The 18,509-nt window shown below is 40.4% G+C and overlaps 1 protein-coding gene across 1 annotated transcript in view; it reads right to left on the reverse strand.

Annotated features, from left to right (window-relative positions):
• The window catches only part of LOC123231977 (maestro heat-like repeat family member 5), a 101,460-nt gene that overhangs the window by 20,263 nt on the left and 62,688 nt on the right, over nucleotides 1-18,509 (reverse strand). The window contains exons 18-21 of the mRNA XM_044658304.1: nucleotides 15,139-15,317; nucleotides 6,684-6,821; nucleotides 5,741-5,855; nucleotides 2,203-2,346 (exon numbers count right to left, since the gene is read on the reverse strand). Of these exons, the coding sequence (XP_044514239.1) occupies nucleotides 2,203-2,346; nucleotides 5,741-5,855; nucleotides 6,684-6,821; nucleotides 15,139-15,317 (576 nt within the window). The remainder of the gene's footprint in view (nucleotides 1-2,202; nucleotides 2,347-5,740; nucleotides 5,856-6,683; nucleotides 6,822-15,138; nucleotides 15,318-18,509) is intronic.

Genomic DNA, 18,509 nt, shown 5'->3' on the forward strand with positions numbered 1-18,509 from the left:
TAAAAGGTGATTTAGATGGGGAGGGATCTAGAAATAAAATTATATAAAGATCAATTGGAGCTAGGAATGCTTAGATGAGAAAAGAGAATATGAGCCCCAAAATGTTTTCTGAATATTAGAAATAATGTAACTTTGAAAGTAGTTTCAACTCATTCCCAAAAGATAAGTGGCCAAAGGACATGAACAAAGAGTAGTCAAAAGAATTGCCAATTCATGAAATTACATTAAAGAATGCTTGAAATCACTAAAAATTAAGAGAAATGCAAATCAAAACAACCCTCAAACTTAGCAATCTGGCAAAGATGAAAAAAGATGAGAATTGTCAAAGTTACACAAATGAATTGCTGGTGTAGCTCTGAATTAGCATAACCATTCTGGCCCATAATTCATTTTTATGAGGTTTTTGAGTTGCTATGATTTGGAGAAGGCAGCTATTCTGTCATTTCACTAATTGTAGTTCATTATAACATTTTTTTTTTCACCATTAATGACAGTTGACCCATCATACTTGGAATCTAATATCACATAATATCACAACCCCATTTATAGGCATGGAAATTATATTAAGAGAACAAAAAGGAAAAGCAACTGGATTAGATCAAGTGTACACAGAGTCACAATTAAGAAAACATTTAGGAATAGATTCAAGTGGAGGAGGAGATATTAAAGGAGAGAAAAATCTCCTTTTAATGAAATCAAAAAGGAAAAATTGACATACTAACCTATTTGCTTAGTTTCCTACCTCTATAAAAATTTTAATGAAAATATCTCCTAATCAAGGAAACAGGAAGGCCTCTGTCTGCAAGAGATATTCAATACTAGAATACAATCTCATCCTTTAGTGAATTCACGATCTCGCTTGGCTCACTGTTTATTGATAATTGGCTCAGTAGAGTAAAACACCACTTAAAAGGTACCTTTTATGCATATATCAAAATTATTCAGGATTCCATGAAATACATAGCAAGAAGAGACAGCCTTATTCAGTGATCATCTGATGATTTATATCAGGCAAGCATTGAGATAACGATGACATGTCCATGGAAGTGTTTGCCAATATAATGAAAGAGATCTGTTTCAAGTTGAGTCATTCTCTATAGATGATGAAGTCCTATAGATTCTCCTCTGTGCAGATGGCATGATTTTGACTCCACTAGACCATGGAATACCACATTGCCACTCAAAGGAATTTGGTCTAAATATCCACACAGGAAAAGAAGTCAATGAATAATTGCTAATGTCCAGATCATACTAGTAGTTATAGGAGCAATGTATAGAGCTCAGCTATCAGTAGCTATTTCTTGAATAGATACTGACATTGGATAATGAAGAAGGCTCAGTATTAAAAGCGAGAGAACAAAATTGCTTCAAAGAAATTGCAAAGATTCTTTAATTTCCCTTAAAGGTCCATTTTTTTAATAGTAACATTCTGTCAGCATTGGTTTTTGTTGTTGTTGTTGTTGTTGTGTGTGTGTGTGTGTTACTAAATTACTTAACTATTATAGTTTCTGAAGATTTAAAAGATTAATATCACTCATAGGATGATGAAGTTATATATGTGGGTGTGATTAGCCCATAACACATAATAGGGAGCTACAAAGAAAAAACTAGAACAAGAGATATCATCTAAGAAAGTAAGTGAAAAAAAAAACTGGGTAGTCATGCAGTAAGAACAAAAAGTAGGTAGGATGCAGCTCATGTGTTTCATTACTCTGTGTTATGTTAGGAGAAAGCAAGGGAGGTCTCTAGCATATTGCGTGAACCACCTGTTCCAAACTCCTTGGAAGTTACGGACAAGGTGGGTAGGAATAAAGAGGTTGCAATTTGTATTACAGGGAACATCTGTATTGATTACATTTTTAAAATCCTCTCGAGTATTTGGATATTGTAGTTGTAGGAGGCTTTTATGTTCAGGCTTTTGTTGAACTATGACCTCTGAAATGTCTTCTAGATCTGTGATTCTGTTAGGGAGCTATTGAGGGGGGAAAAGGAGAAAATAAGATAAAATGGAAGAAAGACTTTTGATGGTGTGAAATAAAGTAGTATATGACTAGGAAGACCATGGTACTTTTTTTTACAAGATATTGGGAAGGGGAGGAGGGAGAGGAGGAACAATTATGGCCTTAATCTTTGAATCCTGAACTAGTGGGAATATCTTTTGGAGAAATAACATTTTTCATTGATGGCGTTTCCCCTTCTTACCTTCTCAGGTTGTAGTAGAATGCTGCCCAATCCCTGCAAACTCATGATCCGCACCACCTTGTTGGAGCTTCTCAGGGATGAAATTAGGAAGTTCCTGATAGTTCTCCGAAACATACACCATGGGACCTCTGTGCTGTTGAGAAGCTGAACAGGACTCTGATAGTGAGGCTTTCACATTACACAGAGCTGGTGCTGAACTCTGGCCATTAACAACCAGGTCAGGGACAGAGGAATGGACATGTGTACTCCAAAAGCAACTCCTGCGCAGAGCAGGGAATCAGGACTATGAACATGCCCATTCCCATTCCTTTTTTTGTTTCATTGGGCTCTAGGGGTAGGTGAGACCAAGACTGGGACAATCCTTTTGATCATCTTCTCTTCACATAGGAGGGATGGTGCCCTAAACTCAATGGAACTTGGTTCACTGACCTCAATGTCCTGCCAGGGATCCATCCTTCTGTAGTTTTTCTTCCCAACACGTCTAGGGTCAATTTTTATTCTCAAATTTAGCCTCTCTTGGGAAATAAGATTTCTATAGAAATTCAGAGCTTAGAGAGTGAAAATCTTGGATTAACTTCCTCTTAACTTTCAGGGAGGGATCCTTGAGAGTCAGTATCTAGGACTGAGCAATATGTCTGAGCAACACCTCTCTGCCTTTTCCCTAAGCTTAGAGGATTTGATCAGTTTCAATGACAATCATTTAACCTGAAAATATCTTATCCTTTCAGTCTGACTTCCAAGAGCTTCTCTGCCCATCCCCTAGATTATCTACCATTCCTAGGCTCTTCTTTGGCCCCATTATTGGCTCTGCTATTTGCTACCTGCATGATCTTGAGCAGGCCTCATTCCCTCTCTGAGAGGGGATGTTTTCCCATTTGTAAAATCTGAGACATTTTCTCTTAACTCTCTTTGGCCTCAAGGAGCCTCAACTTTCCCTTTTCCGTTTTCCTGCCTACTTATATCCTTTGTTAAATCTTTCTCAAAGGCAGAAATAAGAATCAGATCACAGATTTGCAAATGTCAGAGTTGTAAGATAATTCAGAAGCCATCTCATCCAATTCACGATCTGCTTAAAAAAAGGGATTGTTTTTATTTTTAAAATTTGTCTTATTTTGTCTTTATATCCCCCGTGCCTTATACATAATGAGCACAATAAATGCTTGGATTGGATTGGGTATATAATTCCTGCATGATCAAGATCAAATGCTGACAAGGTTTCTTCCAGGGTTGTTTTGGGGGAAAGCAGAAAAAGTGGACAGTTTTGGTGGCAATGATCCATGGGGCCACATATTGTCTGACATGATTGAATGACTGAACAACAACAGTGGTTAAGAAGTTCTTCCATAGACCAAACCTAAGTCTCCCTCTCCGTCCATATTTCCTACATTTTAGAGCCATGTAGAAACCTAATCCTGTCTTAAAATAGTCTTTGAGTACTTTATGGAAGATTTCACATACTCTGTCACTCTTGAAAGTCTCTTCTTTCCAGACTAACAAGTACTAGAATGCAAAACAGAAGACTTGAACTTGAATCCTTAGTCTACTGGTCAAATAGCTATAATTGGTCAGGCCCCTTAGCTTCCCAGGGCATCAATTTAATCTATATGTAAAAAGGAATAATGATTCTTACCCCATTTTCCCCCTAAGGACATGAGAATCAAATGACAAAAATTCATCTGAAAATACTTTGTAGATTAAAAAGCTCTAAATATAAATAATAAGAATGCATGACAACAATAATGAAACCTTGTCCTTCGGGTAATGTATACTTCTCAAAGTATACATTAAGATTTTCATTATTTTTGCTTATATAATTTCATTTGAACCTCAAAGGACACCCTCCCCTCCTTTAGTCTTAAGCTTACTTTGCTTTGTCTGGTTCCATTGTTCTGTCAGCCTGATATTTCTAAGAAGAAGAGCTCCTTGACATTTGCATGAGTCTTTGGTTAAAAAAAAAAAAACTGCACAAATATAGGATGAAGGAGCTGTGACTAGACAATAACTTCTCTGGAAAAAAAAATTGGAGGCCTGAGAGGATCACAAATTCAATGAATCAATAGTGTGACATGGCAACCCCCCCCCCCAACTGTAGTGAAATCTAAGGATGGATTAAGAGAAGTACAGTATCCAGAACAAGTTCATCCAGATAGTCCTGCTATCCTTTGGCCTGGCCAGGAACTGTGTTCAGTTCTTAGGAAAAAACATTGACAAAAACTAGCGTGTGTTCAGAGGAGGGCAACTAGAACCGTAAGAGGACTGGAAACCATGCTATACCAGGGTTGAACTAGCTGGGGATGCTCAAGTTGGAGAAGAGAAGACTTAGAGGAATATGGGATAATGGTTTTTAAATATCTGATGGGCTGCCAGGTAGAAGAGAAATTAGATATATTTTGCAGGACCTCAAAGAGCAGAACTAAGAACAGTTGGTCAAAGTCACAAAGATTTTAGGCTCAATGACAGGGGAAAAAAATCTTTCCAAAAAAAAGGACTGGGAGAATAGCTAGGTGGCTCAGTGCACTGAGAGATGGGAGTTCCTGGGTTCAAACCTGACCTCAGACACTTCCCAGCTGTGTGACCCTGGGCAAGTCACTTAATCCCCATTGCCTAGCCCTTACTCCTCTTCTGCCTTGGAATCAATACACAGTATTGATTCTAAGACACATAAAGTAAGAGTTTTTTGGTTTTGATTTTTTTTTTTTAAAGACTATCAAAAAGCGAATTGAGACAATGATCTGGGACGATTCTGAAGGACTTATGACAAAGATTGCTATCTATCTCTACAGAAAAAAATGTTAATCACATGCAGATCAAAGCATACTATCTTTCGCCTTAGTTTATTTACAGTTTGATTTGGGAGTTCAGATTTTATGAGTGTTCTCTTACAACAATGACCAATATGGAAGTATGTTTTGCATGATAATACACGTATAACTTAGATCAAATTGCTTACCTTCTCCAAGAGAGGAGAGGGAAGGGAAGGAGGGAGACAATTTGGATCTTCTAATTTTGGAAAACATATGTTGAAAATTATTACATGTATTTGGGGAAATAAAGTATCTTTGAATAAGATATTCTTAAAAAATAAAGTGAATTGAGTCATCACCAGTAGGCTTTTTTCCATCAGTGGAGGTCTTCAAAGGGAAGCTGGATTATTACTTGTCAGAGATGTGGAGAAGGGGTCTTTTGCTTGGGTATAAGTTCGACTAGGTGCTCTCTGAGGTCCCTGCCAGCTCTGAGAATCTGTGACTCAGTCATCTACTCTTTCTGCTCAGACGGGAATAAAGGAGATGACTGTTTACCATAGAGGGTGTCCCAGGGTGGATATCACAATTTTGCCTGCAGCGCTCATCAGAGGGGCCCAGAACTCATCTACTTTAAATAATGTAGCAAAACAAAAACTGCTCTTCTGCCCTTGACTCACAAACTCCTCCTCACAACCTTCCAGAGAAAGAAATGCTCTGGCTTGTCGGGCACCCAGCCTGAGTTCCTGAATGAGAGATCTGGAATCCATTGCTTCCCTCCACCTGGCCAGCCTTACCTCAGTGATGATAAGGATGCTCACTAAATGATCCCGCTCATAGGGGCTCTTCTTCATGCTTTTCATAGCATAGTTTAAAATGTCCTTGGTCTTACATTTGTAGTGAGTAATGGCCCTGGAGGGAGAAATCAATAGGGGGAAGAACTCTTAATCCTTAATGATAGACTTGTCTGGCTGAGGATGGGGGATAGAGACCCGGGGTCATAGCTGGGAAGGAAAGTCCGGTTAGTCAGTCAACGAGCTTATTACCTGTTGTGTGCCAGGACTCGTGCTAAGTGCTGGCACACACAACTTTCCCGTAGGTTAAGGAATGTGCTTTGACGGACACTTACTCCCAGATAGCTCCTTCCCTACTCCGTCACAGGATCAGACAGAGGATCCTGTTAGTGCAGCATTTCTTTAGCCTGCGTATTATCCTCTTCCAAAAAGAAAACTCCGTAAGTCAATGTAGGGAGAACATTTTAGGAAAAAACCAAACCATATGAATAACAACATGTCCATCTCTCTGTGTCTGTCTCTCGGTGTCTCTCTCTGCGTATGTGCGTGTGTGTCTGTCCCTCTTGTCTACCGGCAGTTGTCAGTGGGATCGCTCTTTCTTGTGTTTCATCCATTGCTTTTGGCACTTCCCTCTCAGGCTTCCATTTTAAAGTACCAACATTCGGAATGAGGGGCATATCGAGTTCCCAACCAGTCAGGAGGGAGGAGTCTTCAGACCCTTCCAATGTGCCAAGGATAGACCCAGGGGCAGGGCGAAGGCCACAGAGGTGAGGAGAGGGATGCCCGTGGGCATAGAAACGGGAACACATATCCATTGGGTACCAACTCTAAATGCATCCCAGGCATGCCTCTTGGGATCTAAGCCCCCAGGGAATCGCATGCTTCCAGGAAAGCCTGGCCCCAGTTTTCCCTCTTGCCCCATCCCCAGAACCTTGGTCCCAGGTACCTCGACAGCAGGGTCACACCCTGTTGGAATGTAGCTATCCTCTCGAAAAGCAGCCAGCCCTCCTGGAGCTTCATATAAGCAAATACCTCCCAGTTGTCAGTAGTCCAAAACAGACCTTTCAGGGCCTCCAGACACGTCCTGTGGAGCAGAGAAATCAAGGTAAGAGGGTTCAAGTTCAACATTTGATTCTCTATTCTGGAATGGGTTCCTTTGGGTTTGCTCACCCGGGCTGCCTTCTACTAATCCCTAACAAACCCCTTTTGTTGCTGGATCTTTGGCAGATGAGACTTTTTCAGTGTGGGTATTGTCTTCACCAGGGCACGTAGCTCCTCTGTGCCTCTTCATCCTGTGTGATTCTTGTCCATATTTCCTATAAATCTTTGCAAAAATCCCATAGTCTCAAAGTTGGCAGGAATCTCTGAGCTCATCCATCCTAATATCTTCTACAAAATATTCTCCAAGCAGTTATCCATCTTTTGCTTGAACATTTTCAGTCAGAGAGAATCCACAACCTCTCAAGAGTGAATTGATCCATTGTTCAGGAAGTTATGGGACTTTCAAATTTGTTTTTTTAGTTCTGTTCAACTTAACAGAAGCCCTGGATTCAAATTTTCATAGTAAAGAAAAGTTGAAAGCATTGTGCAATTAATCAAATGAGATTCTACAGGATGGCCTACTCCTATTGAGCTTAGCTCATTGACATGTATGTTTGTGTATGTGTGTGTACACATATGGAATATGAGCAATAACCTTAAACAGGTAGGTTAGAGGGGCAACTACATAGCACAGAAGATAGAGTCAGGCCTGGAGATGGGAAGTCCTGGGTTCAAATCTAGCCTCAGATATTTCCTAGCTGTGTGACCCTGGGCAAGTCACTTAACCCTAACTAACTAGCCCTCACCCCTCTTCCACTATAGAGCCCATATTTGTATCAATTCTAAGACAAAAGTTAAGTATTTATTTTTTTTCACTGAAAATTTTTATTTAATTAATTTAGAATATTTTCCCATGGTTCCATGATTCGTGTTCTTTCCCTCCCCTCTGACCATCCACTCCCATAGCTGATGCACAATTCCACTGGGTTTTACATGCATCATTGATCAAGACCTATTTCCATATTATTGATAATTGTACTAGGGTGATTGTTTAGAGTCTACAAGGGATTATTTTTAAAGGTAAGTTAGGGGGCAGCTGGGTAGCTCAGTGGATTGAGAGTCAGGCCTAGAGATGGGAGGTCCTGGGTTCAAATCTGACCTCAGACACTTCCCAGCTGTGTGACCCTGGGCAAGTCACTTGACCCCCATTGCCCATCCTTACCACTCTTCCACCTATGAGACAATACACCGAAGTACAAGGGTTTAAAAAAAAAGGGTAAGTTAGAACTCAAGTTGTAAAGGGGCATAAATACTAAAGAAGAGTTTATATCTGACCTTGGAGGCAATTGGAAACCACTGGAGTTTATTGAGTAAGGGAGTAGCATGGTCATACTTATGCATCAGAAATCTTCTTTGGCAACTATGTGGAGGATGGATCAGAGGCTGTGCATTTTTTTATCCTTATTTTGTGTCTTAGTGTTGGTTCTAAGACAGAAGACTGGCAAGGGCTAGGCAATCAGGGTTAAGTGACTTGTTCAGGTTCATACATCTAGGAAGTGTCTGAGGTCAGATTTGAACCCAGGACCTCCTGACTACAGACCTGGCTCTCTATCCACTGTGTTACCTAGCTGCTCTGGAACTTATGGAAGGCAACTAGGTCATGCAGCATCCACAGTGCTAGATGTGGACTCAGGAAGACCCGAGTTCCCGCACCACCTCAGGTACTTATTGTGTAGCCTTGGGCAAATCACTTGCTCTCAGCCTCAGTTTTTTCATCTACAAAATGGAAATAATAATAGTATTTACCTCATAGGATTTTTTTAAGGAGCAAATGTGATATGCAAATCATTTTAAAAACTTGAAAAGCTCCATGTAAATTCTACTATTATTATCATTATCATTATTACTACCATTATGTATGAGAAAATACAATGAGTTGCCCATGCAAGTTCATTTAATAATTTTGTAATTTAAGCAGCAGACTCTTTCCTTTGAGTCTGATTTTTCTTAAGTACATATGATTAGACTGATCTCTTTTAAATTAATTTAGATTTTACTGAAGAATCAGTATAGCATTATAAGGGTTGGCGCAATGTCAGTCATCCTTGAATAAGATCCTTCCCCACGGTGAAGAAATCTTTTGTCTAGAATCTGCACAGGATGTCTGTAATGTTGCACACAGGTTAGCAGAGGGTTTATCTCTATTTTAAACATGGCTTGACCTTAGCACTTATCGAGCAAAATTGTCTCTATTAGTTCTAGCATACATATGGGGAAAAGCCTTCAGAGGAGCATTTTAGTCCAAGGCAAATGCTTCTGAAAAATTAGTTATGGAGAAAATGCTGGCAAAGATGACAAATAATGGCAGTGGTAAATGTTGCAGAGAGATAAGCGCCCTGATGCACTCTTGGAGGACCTCCGAATTGGTTCAGCCATTCCAGAAAGCAATTTGGAATTATACTAAAGAGGGGGCTAAAATGTCCATGCCCTCTGACCCGAAGAGGCCGGGGGTGTATGTGTGTGTATATATACACATACACAGTCTATATTATATACACATCATGCAGAAATACATACATGTGCTATAGATTCTAGGTAGATTTACATACAAATATAGAACATACTACGTGTATTTTACATGGGTGTTTACATGTATGCAATTGTCTGTGTGTGTGTGTGTATGTGTGTGTGTGTGTGTATACACACTAAGGAGGTCAAAAGCAGAAAGAAAAGCCCCCTGTTTACCAAAAGGTTTGTTTCTAGAAGCACATTTTCTAACAGCAAGAGGGGGAACCAGAGCAGACGACCATCAGTTTAGGCGTGGTGTATAAGGTTCCAGTACATGAAGGTGATGTCATATTACTGTGTTATAAGAAATGGTGTTGATGAAGGGCATTTAACATCAGAAGACATTATATAAACTGGCATAACATGAAGCAAGTGAAAGCAAGAGGACGTGCACACTGACTACAACAACATAATTGGAAGGAAAACAAACAAATCAATTGAAACTCAATGCTGTGAAATGATAACGATCAAGCTTTGCCTAGAAGAACATATAAGAAATCACTTTCTCCTCTTCCTTACAGAAATACAGGACAATAAATTTCTTTCCAGGGACATATAAGAGGGGCAGGTAGGTGGAGCAGTGAATAGAATGCTGGTCCTGGAGTCAGGACGTTCAAATATGATCTCAGACACTTCCTAGCTATGTGACCCTGGGCACATCATTTAACCCTGTTTGCCTCCGTTTCCTCATCTGTAAAAATGAGCTAGAGAAGGAAATGGCAAATCACTCTAGTATTTTTGTCAAGAAAACCCCAAATGAGGTCACAATGAATTGGACACAACTGGAAAATGACTAATAATAGGACTTACTGTAAGTGTGGAAGGCTACATATATGACATCAACATTTTTTGATGTGTTGACTTGTGTAATTAACTTTCCTTTTTTAATTCTTTGGTATAGGAGATGATTTTCTGAAATAGGGAAGGACAGGAGAGGGTATACATAGGAAAGTACAGATAAGAAGTAAAAATATAAATAAAACTTTTTTTTAAAAAAGAGTAACTTCACTGCATATTTGTTAAACCTTTCAATCAATTGTATGGTTGTAGGGATTGCTATAGAAAAATCATCAGTGAAATTCTGCTCTTTCCCTCTTTATGTTTTTCATCAAGAATTTCTTCAATGTATTTGCAGACTATTCTCATAAAGATTTTATAGAGATGTGAGAGTAGACATAAGTTAGTCACTTTTTTAAAAACTCTTACCCTCTGTCTTAGAATTAATAATAAGTATTGGTTCCAAGGCAGAAGAGTAGTAAGCAATTACTACTAATTACTAAGTGTTAAACAACCAGCATTAAGTGACTTCCCCAAGTTCACACAGCAAAAAAGTGTCTGAGGGCAGATTTGAATCCAGGACCTTCTGTCTCTAAGTCGAGATTTCTATCCACTGAGTCACCCAGCTACCCCCAGTCACTTATTTTTTATCATCCATCATACTCTCCATTCTTTTAGAATCAGTCAGTCAAAAAAGCATTTCTATTTTCAGGACCTACTATGTGCCAACCACTGCATTAAGTGCCAGATATACAAAGAAAGGCAAAAATACAACCCTGCCCTAAAGGAGCTTATATGATGATGGCAGAGACAACAAACAAACAAATAACCGAATGCATACAGGATACTCTCACACATATATATTCAAAAGAAGGGACACTCTGATAGGTGTTAACACAAGCTGACAGAACTAAGAAAGGTCACTTATTAGGGAAACAATCGGATGAAGTGAGGAGGGGCTGGCTTTGGTCAGGAGAAGGGCCTCCTCTTCTTCATCTGGAACCAAGGTGAAGGAGGAGAATCTCTGAAATTGTGTGAGGCGAGAAGGGGAAAAGATGGATATCTTCGAGAATGGCCTCACATTTTTTGGCAAAGTACGAGGCAAAATCCTTGGCTGAGAGGGTGAGTGGAGGGGTTTGTGATGATAGGCTTGAAGACAAGACAAAAAGGTTTCGAACAACCACTGAGCAGGAGTGAGGGTGAGGGTGGTGGTTGGACAGTAAGTCAATGAGGGAGGAAAAAAATTCTGACCTGGTCGAGGTAAGTAACATAAATGTGTAGTGAACCTGCTCAGTGTGGTTTTGTGATTTTCTTCGGCTTCATTCAGGAGCACAAGAGTAGGGAGGGACAAAGGAGGTGGGTGGTGGGAAGAATCCATAGCTGGGTCTTGCCGAAGTATGATCATGGAAAGGACAAGTGGGTAAGGGATTCAGGAGGGAAGAGACATTAGAGCTGGATCACAAAGGGTTCAAGATAGGAAAGAGAAGAGAAGAACACACATGTGTATCCTTCATCTAGTTTGGGGGATGCTCTGCCTCTGCTATCTACAGCTGCTGCCTCTGCCATTTCTGTATCTGTCCTCCGTCTTTCTCGGCTCTCATTTCTACACTTCTCTGGTCCCTATATATCCCCAAAGATTGTAGCAGTTTTGCAGTCTCTTCATTGCCTCAGGAACCCTGGGCATTCACCTGGAGTTAGTCAATGCTTCTGACTACCATATTTGAGAGGTTTTCTTCTTGACATGTGCCTTCCTTTTTGCCTTCCCAGGATCCCTTACTCTTCCAGGTCATACAGCGGACAGAGTGCTAGACTTGGACTCAGGAAGATCTGAGTTCAAATGCCACCTAAGATACTTATTTTGTTGCCTTGGGCAAGTCACTTAACTTCTCTCAGCTTCAGTTTTCTCATCTGTAAAATGGCAATAATAATAGCACTTGCTTCATAGAGTTGTTTTAAGGAACAAATGGGATATGTAAATCATTTTTTAAAACTTTAAATCACTGTATAAACACTACTATTTTTCTGGGGAAAGAATTGTTCCTACTGTTGTCAGAACCTTTTTGTGTCTCTTATCTCTCTACTCCACTCCTCACAAAGGAATGGGGAGAAAGAGAAAGGCTTAGCTATCTGCTGGCTCTTCTTCTTGCATACTATACTTCTCAATTTGTTTTTCTAAAAGATGAGACTACTTGTAATCTTGCTACATCTTCTGCTGTGATATATCCAAATGAGCTTGTCCTTGGCTGCCATGTGTTCTTAGCTCTTGGCTTGGTATGAAAAGAAAGTGCGAGGCTCAGGCAAATTGAATTCATATTAGCCCTGGGCAAACAGAATTAGAAAGGTAAATCTATCACATTTAGGAGAAAAACAATGATAGAACACATTCTAAAAGTAAGGAAATACATAGAATTCTGAAATCCTTGAGCTGGAAAGGAATTTGGAGGGTGCTTTGGGCCCATCCTTGCTTTCCAGCAGGGGCAGATGGTCATCTCCTCTAGATTGTCAAGGAAGTATTTCCAGGCCTCTAATCACCCTGGTGCATCTTCTGGAAGTAACATCGATTGCTCACATTCTTCCTAATATCTAGTACTCAAAACCGAAAATACTCTTCCAGAGTGGGCACAAAACTCCTAATATTCTGCTAGAAAACACACTGAATCAATTCATTTGTTAGCTCTGAAAGACAAACTGGAGTGGAATAAAGAACTCCAGGTCAAAAGATGTGGGTTTGAATCCTGACTGCCACGAAATCTGGAGCCTCACTTCACCCCTCTGAGGCTCAATTTCCCTATCTATAAAAGGATAATAACAATGACTTCTTTTCTTACCTCATAGTGCTATTATGGAGAAAGTGCTCTAAAGATCTGAAATTGCTATATTGAGGTGGGAGTTTACTCAAACCTACTTTAATTTTATTTTCCTGGCCCATTGACTCATGACTGACTTAGAATTGGGAACTTCTAGGTTCAAGTCTTCCCTCTGACACTAACCACATGACCCTGGGAAAATTACCTCATTCACCTGTGCCTCAGTTTCCTCATCTGTGAAAATGAGGAGATTGGACTCAATTACCTCTAATATCCCTTCCAGTTCCAAATGTATGATTCTATGGCATTCTTAGCCTGGAGGCTTGGTTTCTTCTGACAGGGTCCATGCTTCTCAGGTTCCACTTTTGCTGTCTTTTTTTGTCTGGCAATTCCATCTCTTTAGTTTGAACCTCAGTTCTGACTCTACCTTCTAGCCCTGATGTCTCAGCTTTTATCCTACTTCATGTAACAAACATACAGGTATTCCCTGTTTGGCCTCAGTTTGACAATTGCCCCGTGTCTGGCCATCACTGCCTGGCTGGGGGCACCTTTTGAGGAATAAATTCATAGCCTAAGTGAGTGACCATTGAGTTATCCAGAGAAAAACTATGTATACAGAAAATTAAATGTAAAATATATACAAAGTAGATACTAAATAACATCAAAGGAAAGGGCATTAGTGACTGTGGGGGAGAAGAGTAAGATCAAAACTAGCTTTCTCGAAGAGATGGTCCTGCAGTTGAGCTTTTCTGTGGTCTGAGGGCCATTCGCACGGCCGGCGCTTAAAGCAGACGTCTCCACCACACGATGTGTGCTCCTCAGCATAATTCTCAATATGAACCACGAGTTGGGCCAGCCGCTTTTTAATTCCTTCAACCGAGTATGATATTAAAGACCCTCAGGGCGAAGACCCAAAAGCTGACAGAAGAGATAACACTTTGTCTACTCGCCAATTATAAGGATGGAAAGAAAGTTCAAAGTGGAGATGGAGAAATGGTGAAGAGGCAGAAGCGCCTGCAGAAACAGGCCCCCTAAAACACAGAGGCACAAAGACTGGGGCCCTGGGGGTGAGCTCCCCAGAAAGGCCTGGAAAAGCACATACAGGGCCAGGCAGCTGCATCTCACCTAATTAGAGGGCTCTGGGCTACAGAGCGTGTCTTCTCGATGTGTGGCTGCATTAAAGTAATCCAAGGGTGGGCAAGAGTTAAGCTTTGCTGTTTTTTCTTTGCTGAAGGGGAGCGCCATGCTTTCACTGCCATAGGAAGCTCCCGGACAAATCATCGTAGTTTGATGAAAGCTGAACGTAGCATAGCGCTTGCTCCTTTGAGCTGTGCTTCGTGCCACCCTAATGCAATGATACACTTTTTTACTTTGGTTTTTCACATCTTTGGTCTCAGAATTAAAATTGTGACCTTCTCCAGCCTAGCCAGGGTCCTATCTTCTCTGAGTTCCAGGAGCTGCTTGGGAAGCTAGGGACGAACTATGGCTAGTCATTCTTCTAGAACTTGTTTACACTCCTTCTTTCCTTTAATTCGGAGCCCACCTGGGCAAGGACTCTTCCATTTCAATCTATTTTCCATAAAGAAAGTTTGCAGGCTAGCAAGATTGCCTTCCTGAAGCAATGAGGTCCCATCTAGAGGAGTATGACTAGAATGGCAAAGGAACTTGAAATTAGACCCTAATGGGATTATTTGAGGGGAATGGAGGATGTGGAACCTGTAAGAAGGAAAATATAGACAGCTGTTGCCTCCAAATATTTAAAGACTGACACAGACTAGAAGGAACCAACTTGTTTTGTGTGCCCTAAGACTGTAGAACTAGGAACAATTTAAGTTAAAATCAAGAAGGTGATTCCTCTATGAATAGTCTCGGGTGTTTTTCTCTCACTCAGTGTTGTTCCTGATGTGTGCCCAGTCTGGAGATGAGGAAGAATGGGCAAAAGCAAGTTCTCTCATTCAGGTTCTGATGGCTTGGCTAATTAGAAAGATGATCATTTAGCCTCTAGGGGACAAGTCATGGTTAAAGTGACTGAAAAGGAAGAGCAAAGACTTGAGTGGGAGAGTTGGCCTCTTCTGTTACCCCTGGATCTTGCAACTTTCCCCCCTAGCTCAGAAACAGGAAAAGCCAAGTTAAAAAAAAAAAAAAAAAAAAAAAAAAGCACCTGGAAAGGCTCACGAGAGGCTATCTCCTGAGGCTTGAAGTTCTCACCTGAAAGGACTGACATACTCCAAATTCAGGGTGTCATCAAAATATTCCATGTCATCCATGTTCGTTTCGAAAAAGTAGTGCAGCTGAGTCAGCAGGCCCAAAAGAATACTGGAGAAGGCCCAATGGATCACCCGCCGGAATTCCTGAAGGTAGAGGAGCTCATACATTGTGTTCAGTGCCTGGTGAGGAGGTAGGGAGGTGAGAAAAAAAGACACACACACACACACACACACACACACACACACAGCTTGAAGTTGTGCCACTTTAAAAAAAAAAAAAATCCCTTACCTCCTGTCTTACTATCAAGAGTAAATATTGATTTTAAGGCAGAAGAGTGTTAAGGGTTGGGCAATTGAGATTAAGTGACTTGCCAGGGGTCCCACAGCTAGGAAGTAACTGAGGTCCTATTTGAATTCAGGTCTCCATGACTGTAGGCCTGGGGCTCTATCCCCAGCTGCCCTAAGTTGCCCTGAGCAGAAACCGACCATAGCTCAATACTGCGTCTTCAATTAAGGCCAGCTTCTCACTCTTTAGGTTCAAGACTGTTTATGACCTCGCCCAATTTTGCCCTCTAGCTTTATTTCCCTATCCCTGCATCAATAGGGGAAAATGGAAGAAAAGGCTTTGAGGCTGAAAAATCGAGACCATGTCTAAAGAATGGTGATTCGTGCCACTGAACTGGTGTAGAAGGCAGTTTGAAAAATACCAGAAAGATAAAGTGGCAATAGTCTATGGAAGACCTTCAGGGTGCAGCTTAGAGAGTTTGCATTTACTCATTAGGCAAAGGGGAGCTAATGAAGAGTGTGGGCCAGGGATCTGGCGTGGCTAGACCTAAGCATGAAGAAAGAAGCCTGGAAGCAGTGCGAAGGATGGTTTGGAAGGGAAAAAGAAGGGAGTAAAGAAGGCGTGCTAGGAAGCTATTGCAATTGTTTAGGCAGGTAGCAATCAGTAGTCTAGAACACAGGACTGACGATGAGAATGGAGAAGGGAGGACTCAGTAGATGTTGCTGAGGATTAGGACTATATATGAGGAGTGAGGAAGATGGAAGAGTAAAAACTAACACCAAGGTTTCAAGCATAGCTGATATTTGTTGTTGTTCAATCATTTCAGTCCCATCTTACTCTTCTTTTGGGGTTTTCTTGGCAGAGACACTGGAGTGGTTTGCCATTTCCTTCTCTAGCTCATTTGACAGATGAGGAAATTGAGGTAAACAAGTTAAGTGACTTGCCCAGGGTCACACAGCTAATAAGTATTTGAAACCAGATATCCTGACTTTAGGCCCAGCATTCTATCCACTGTGCCACCTAACTAATATTTATGTGCACTAAAAAAAGCTTTCCAAAATGTTTTAATATGTTATCTCACTTGATCTTCACAACGGTTCTATAAAATAGTAACTACAAATATTATCTCCATTTTATAAATGAAGAAACTAAAATTTGGAGAAGTTAAGTGATTAGAAGCAGGATATGAATCTAGGCCTTTTCCTAACTCCAAGGCTAGTGTTCTTTTCGCTACTCTATGAAAGAGGAGGTGAATGATTGTGCCATTGACACAAATAGCAAAAACAGAATAGGAGCAGGTTTGAAGACACGTCAAGTTTAATGGATCATAGATACCCCCAAAACAGGTGGAGATGGGGCCAGTGTAATTAGGAGAGAGATCAGGGTTAGAGGTAAAGATTACAGTCATCTCTGTAGAGCTGCTAGTTGAAGTCGAGCAAGTGAAATATTATCAGGAGAGAGACGAGAGAGAGAGAGAGAGAGAGAGAGAGAGAGAGAGAGAGAGAGAGAGAGAGAGACAGACAGACAGACAGACAGACACACACACACACACACACACACACACACACACAGAGAGAGAGACACACAGAGACACAGAGAGAGACACACAGAGACACAGAGAGACACAGAGAGACAGAGAGAAGAGGTATAGAGACAGAACCATGGGACCCATCCACCTTAATGAGTCATATAGAGGACAAGGAGCCAGAGAATGACATATAAGGGTGCTTAGAGAGCCAAAAGGTTATAGTATTTTAAAACAAAAGGAGAGAGTAGAGAGAAAAGTTCCTATAGCTGCAGATAGATTGAAAAGGAAGAAGACTCAAAAAACAACATTTTTGGATTAGATGAAAAGGAAGCTATTGCTTGGGAGGTCAGGGCAAATATTACCTAAGAGAATTCAGGGTCACCAGAATCGTGGAAACAAAAGTTAGGTTTCAAGAAACTGAGAAAACATTAGAAGTAAGAAAATGGAAGCTTTAAGTATAGATACATTTTTTTCAAGAAGTTTGGCAGTAAAGGGGGAAATGATCCTTAGTTGAATGGGTAGAAAGGCTAAAAAGTGATCTTAAGAAATGTAATGGGGAGCCTTGAACATACTTCTAATGCAAAGGCAAGGAAACGGTGGAGAGAATGAAACTGAAGTCATATAAGAGAAATGAGATGACTTTGAGATATAGTGAAGATAGGAAAGAATTAGGATTACAGGATGAACTTTAATAAGAGGTGGGGATAAGTCTTCTTCTATGGCTGGAAGGAAGGAAAGAGTGCTTGCTTCTAGCTGAACTTCTTTTAAAAGTATTCATTATTAAGTATTTTTTCCTTGGAAGAACATCTCAACTTTAAAGAATCAGGAGGACCCAAAGGAGAGAAAAAGCAGGATACTGGCTGCTTTAGGCCAGCTCGAAGTTCAAAAAATAAAATAAAATAAAATCTCTGGATTCCTTTTGTGATGCTTCTATGCATAGGAATGCATATAGGGATTTAGGGAAGATGCTATGTCCAGAAAACAGAGTAAAATCCACTTTTTATAGTGTTTTCTAATTTGCTAAGTGTTTTTCTCACAACCATGTGAGATAGGCAGGATAAGTATCTCAATTCCCACTTTCTAGAGGAAACTGAGGCTTAGAAAGGTAGAGTGAGGAAAATTAGAGTAATGTTGTAGAAAGGGCATTGGTTATTGAGTCAGAGGTTCAAATTCTGGCTCTATTACCTACTTATTGAGTGACCTCAGGCAAGTCAATAATCAGACACCAAAAATACATATATATATATAAATATATATATATATAACTAGATGACCTTTAAAATCCTTTCTAGCTCTAAATCTAGGATTTTCTGATATCTATATGGCTCTCAGTTTTTCTATATGTAAAATGAAGAGGTTGAACCAAATGACCTCCAATGTCCCTCCTATGATGATTTATGACCTGACCAGTGTTACACAGGTCATTAAGTGTATTAGGTATATAAGCCAGAACTAAAATCAAGATCTCTTGGGTTTAAGATCAGTGCACTTTAGTCTTCATTGATCTGACTAGAGCTACTCAGGGACTATATTTCTTGAAAATCCTGCATACAGGAAG

The sequence above is a fragment of the Gracilinanus agilis genome, chromosome 1, assembly GCF_016433145.1.
Source record: "Gracilinanus agilis isolate LMUSP501 chromosome 1, AgileGrace, whole genome shotgun sequence".
NCBI classification, from domain to species: domain Eukaryota; kingdom Metazoa; phylum Chordata; class Mammalia; order Didelphimorphia; family Didelphidae; genus Gracilinanus; species Gracilinanus agilis.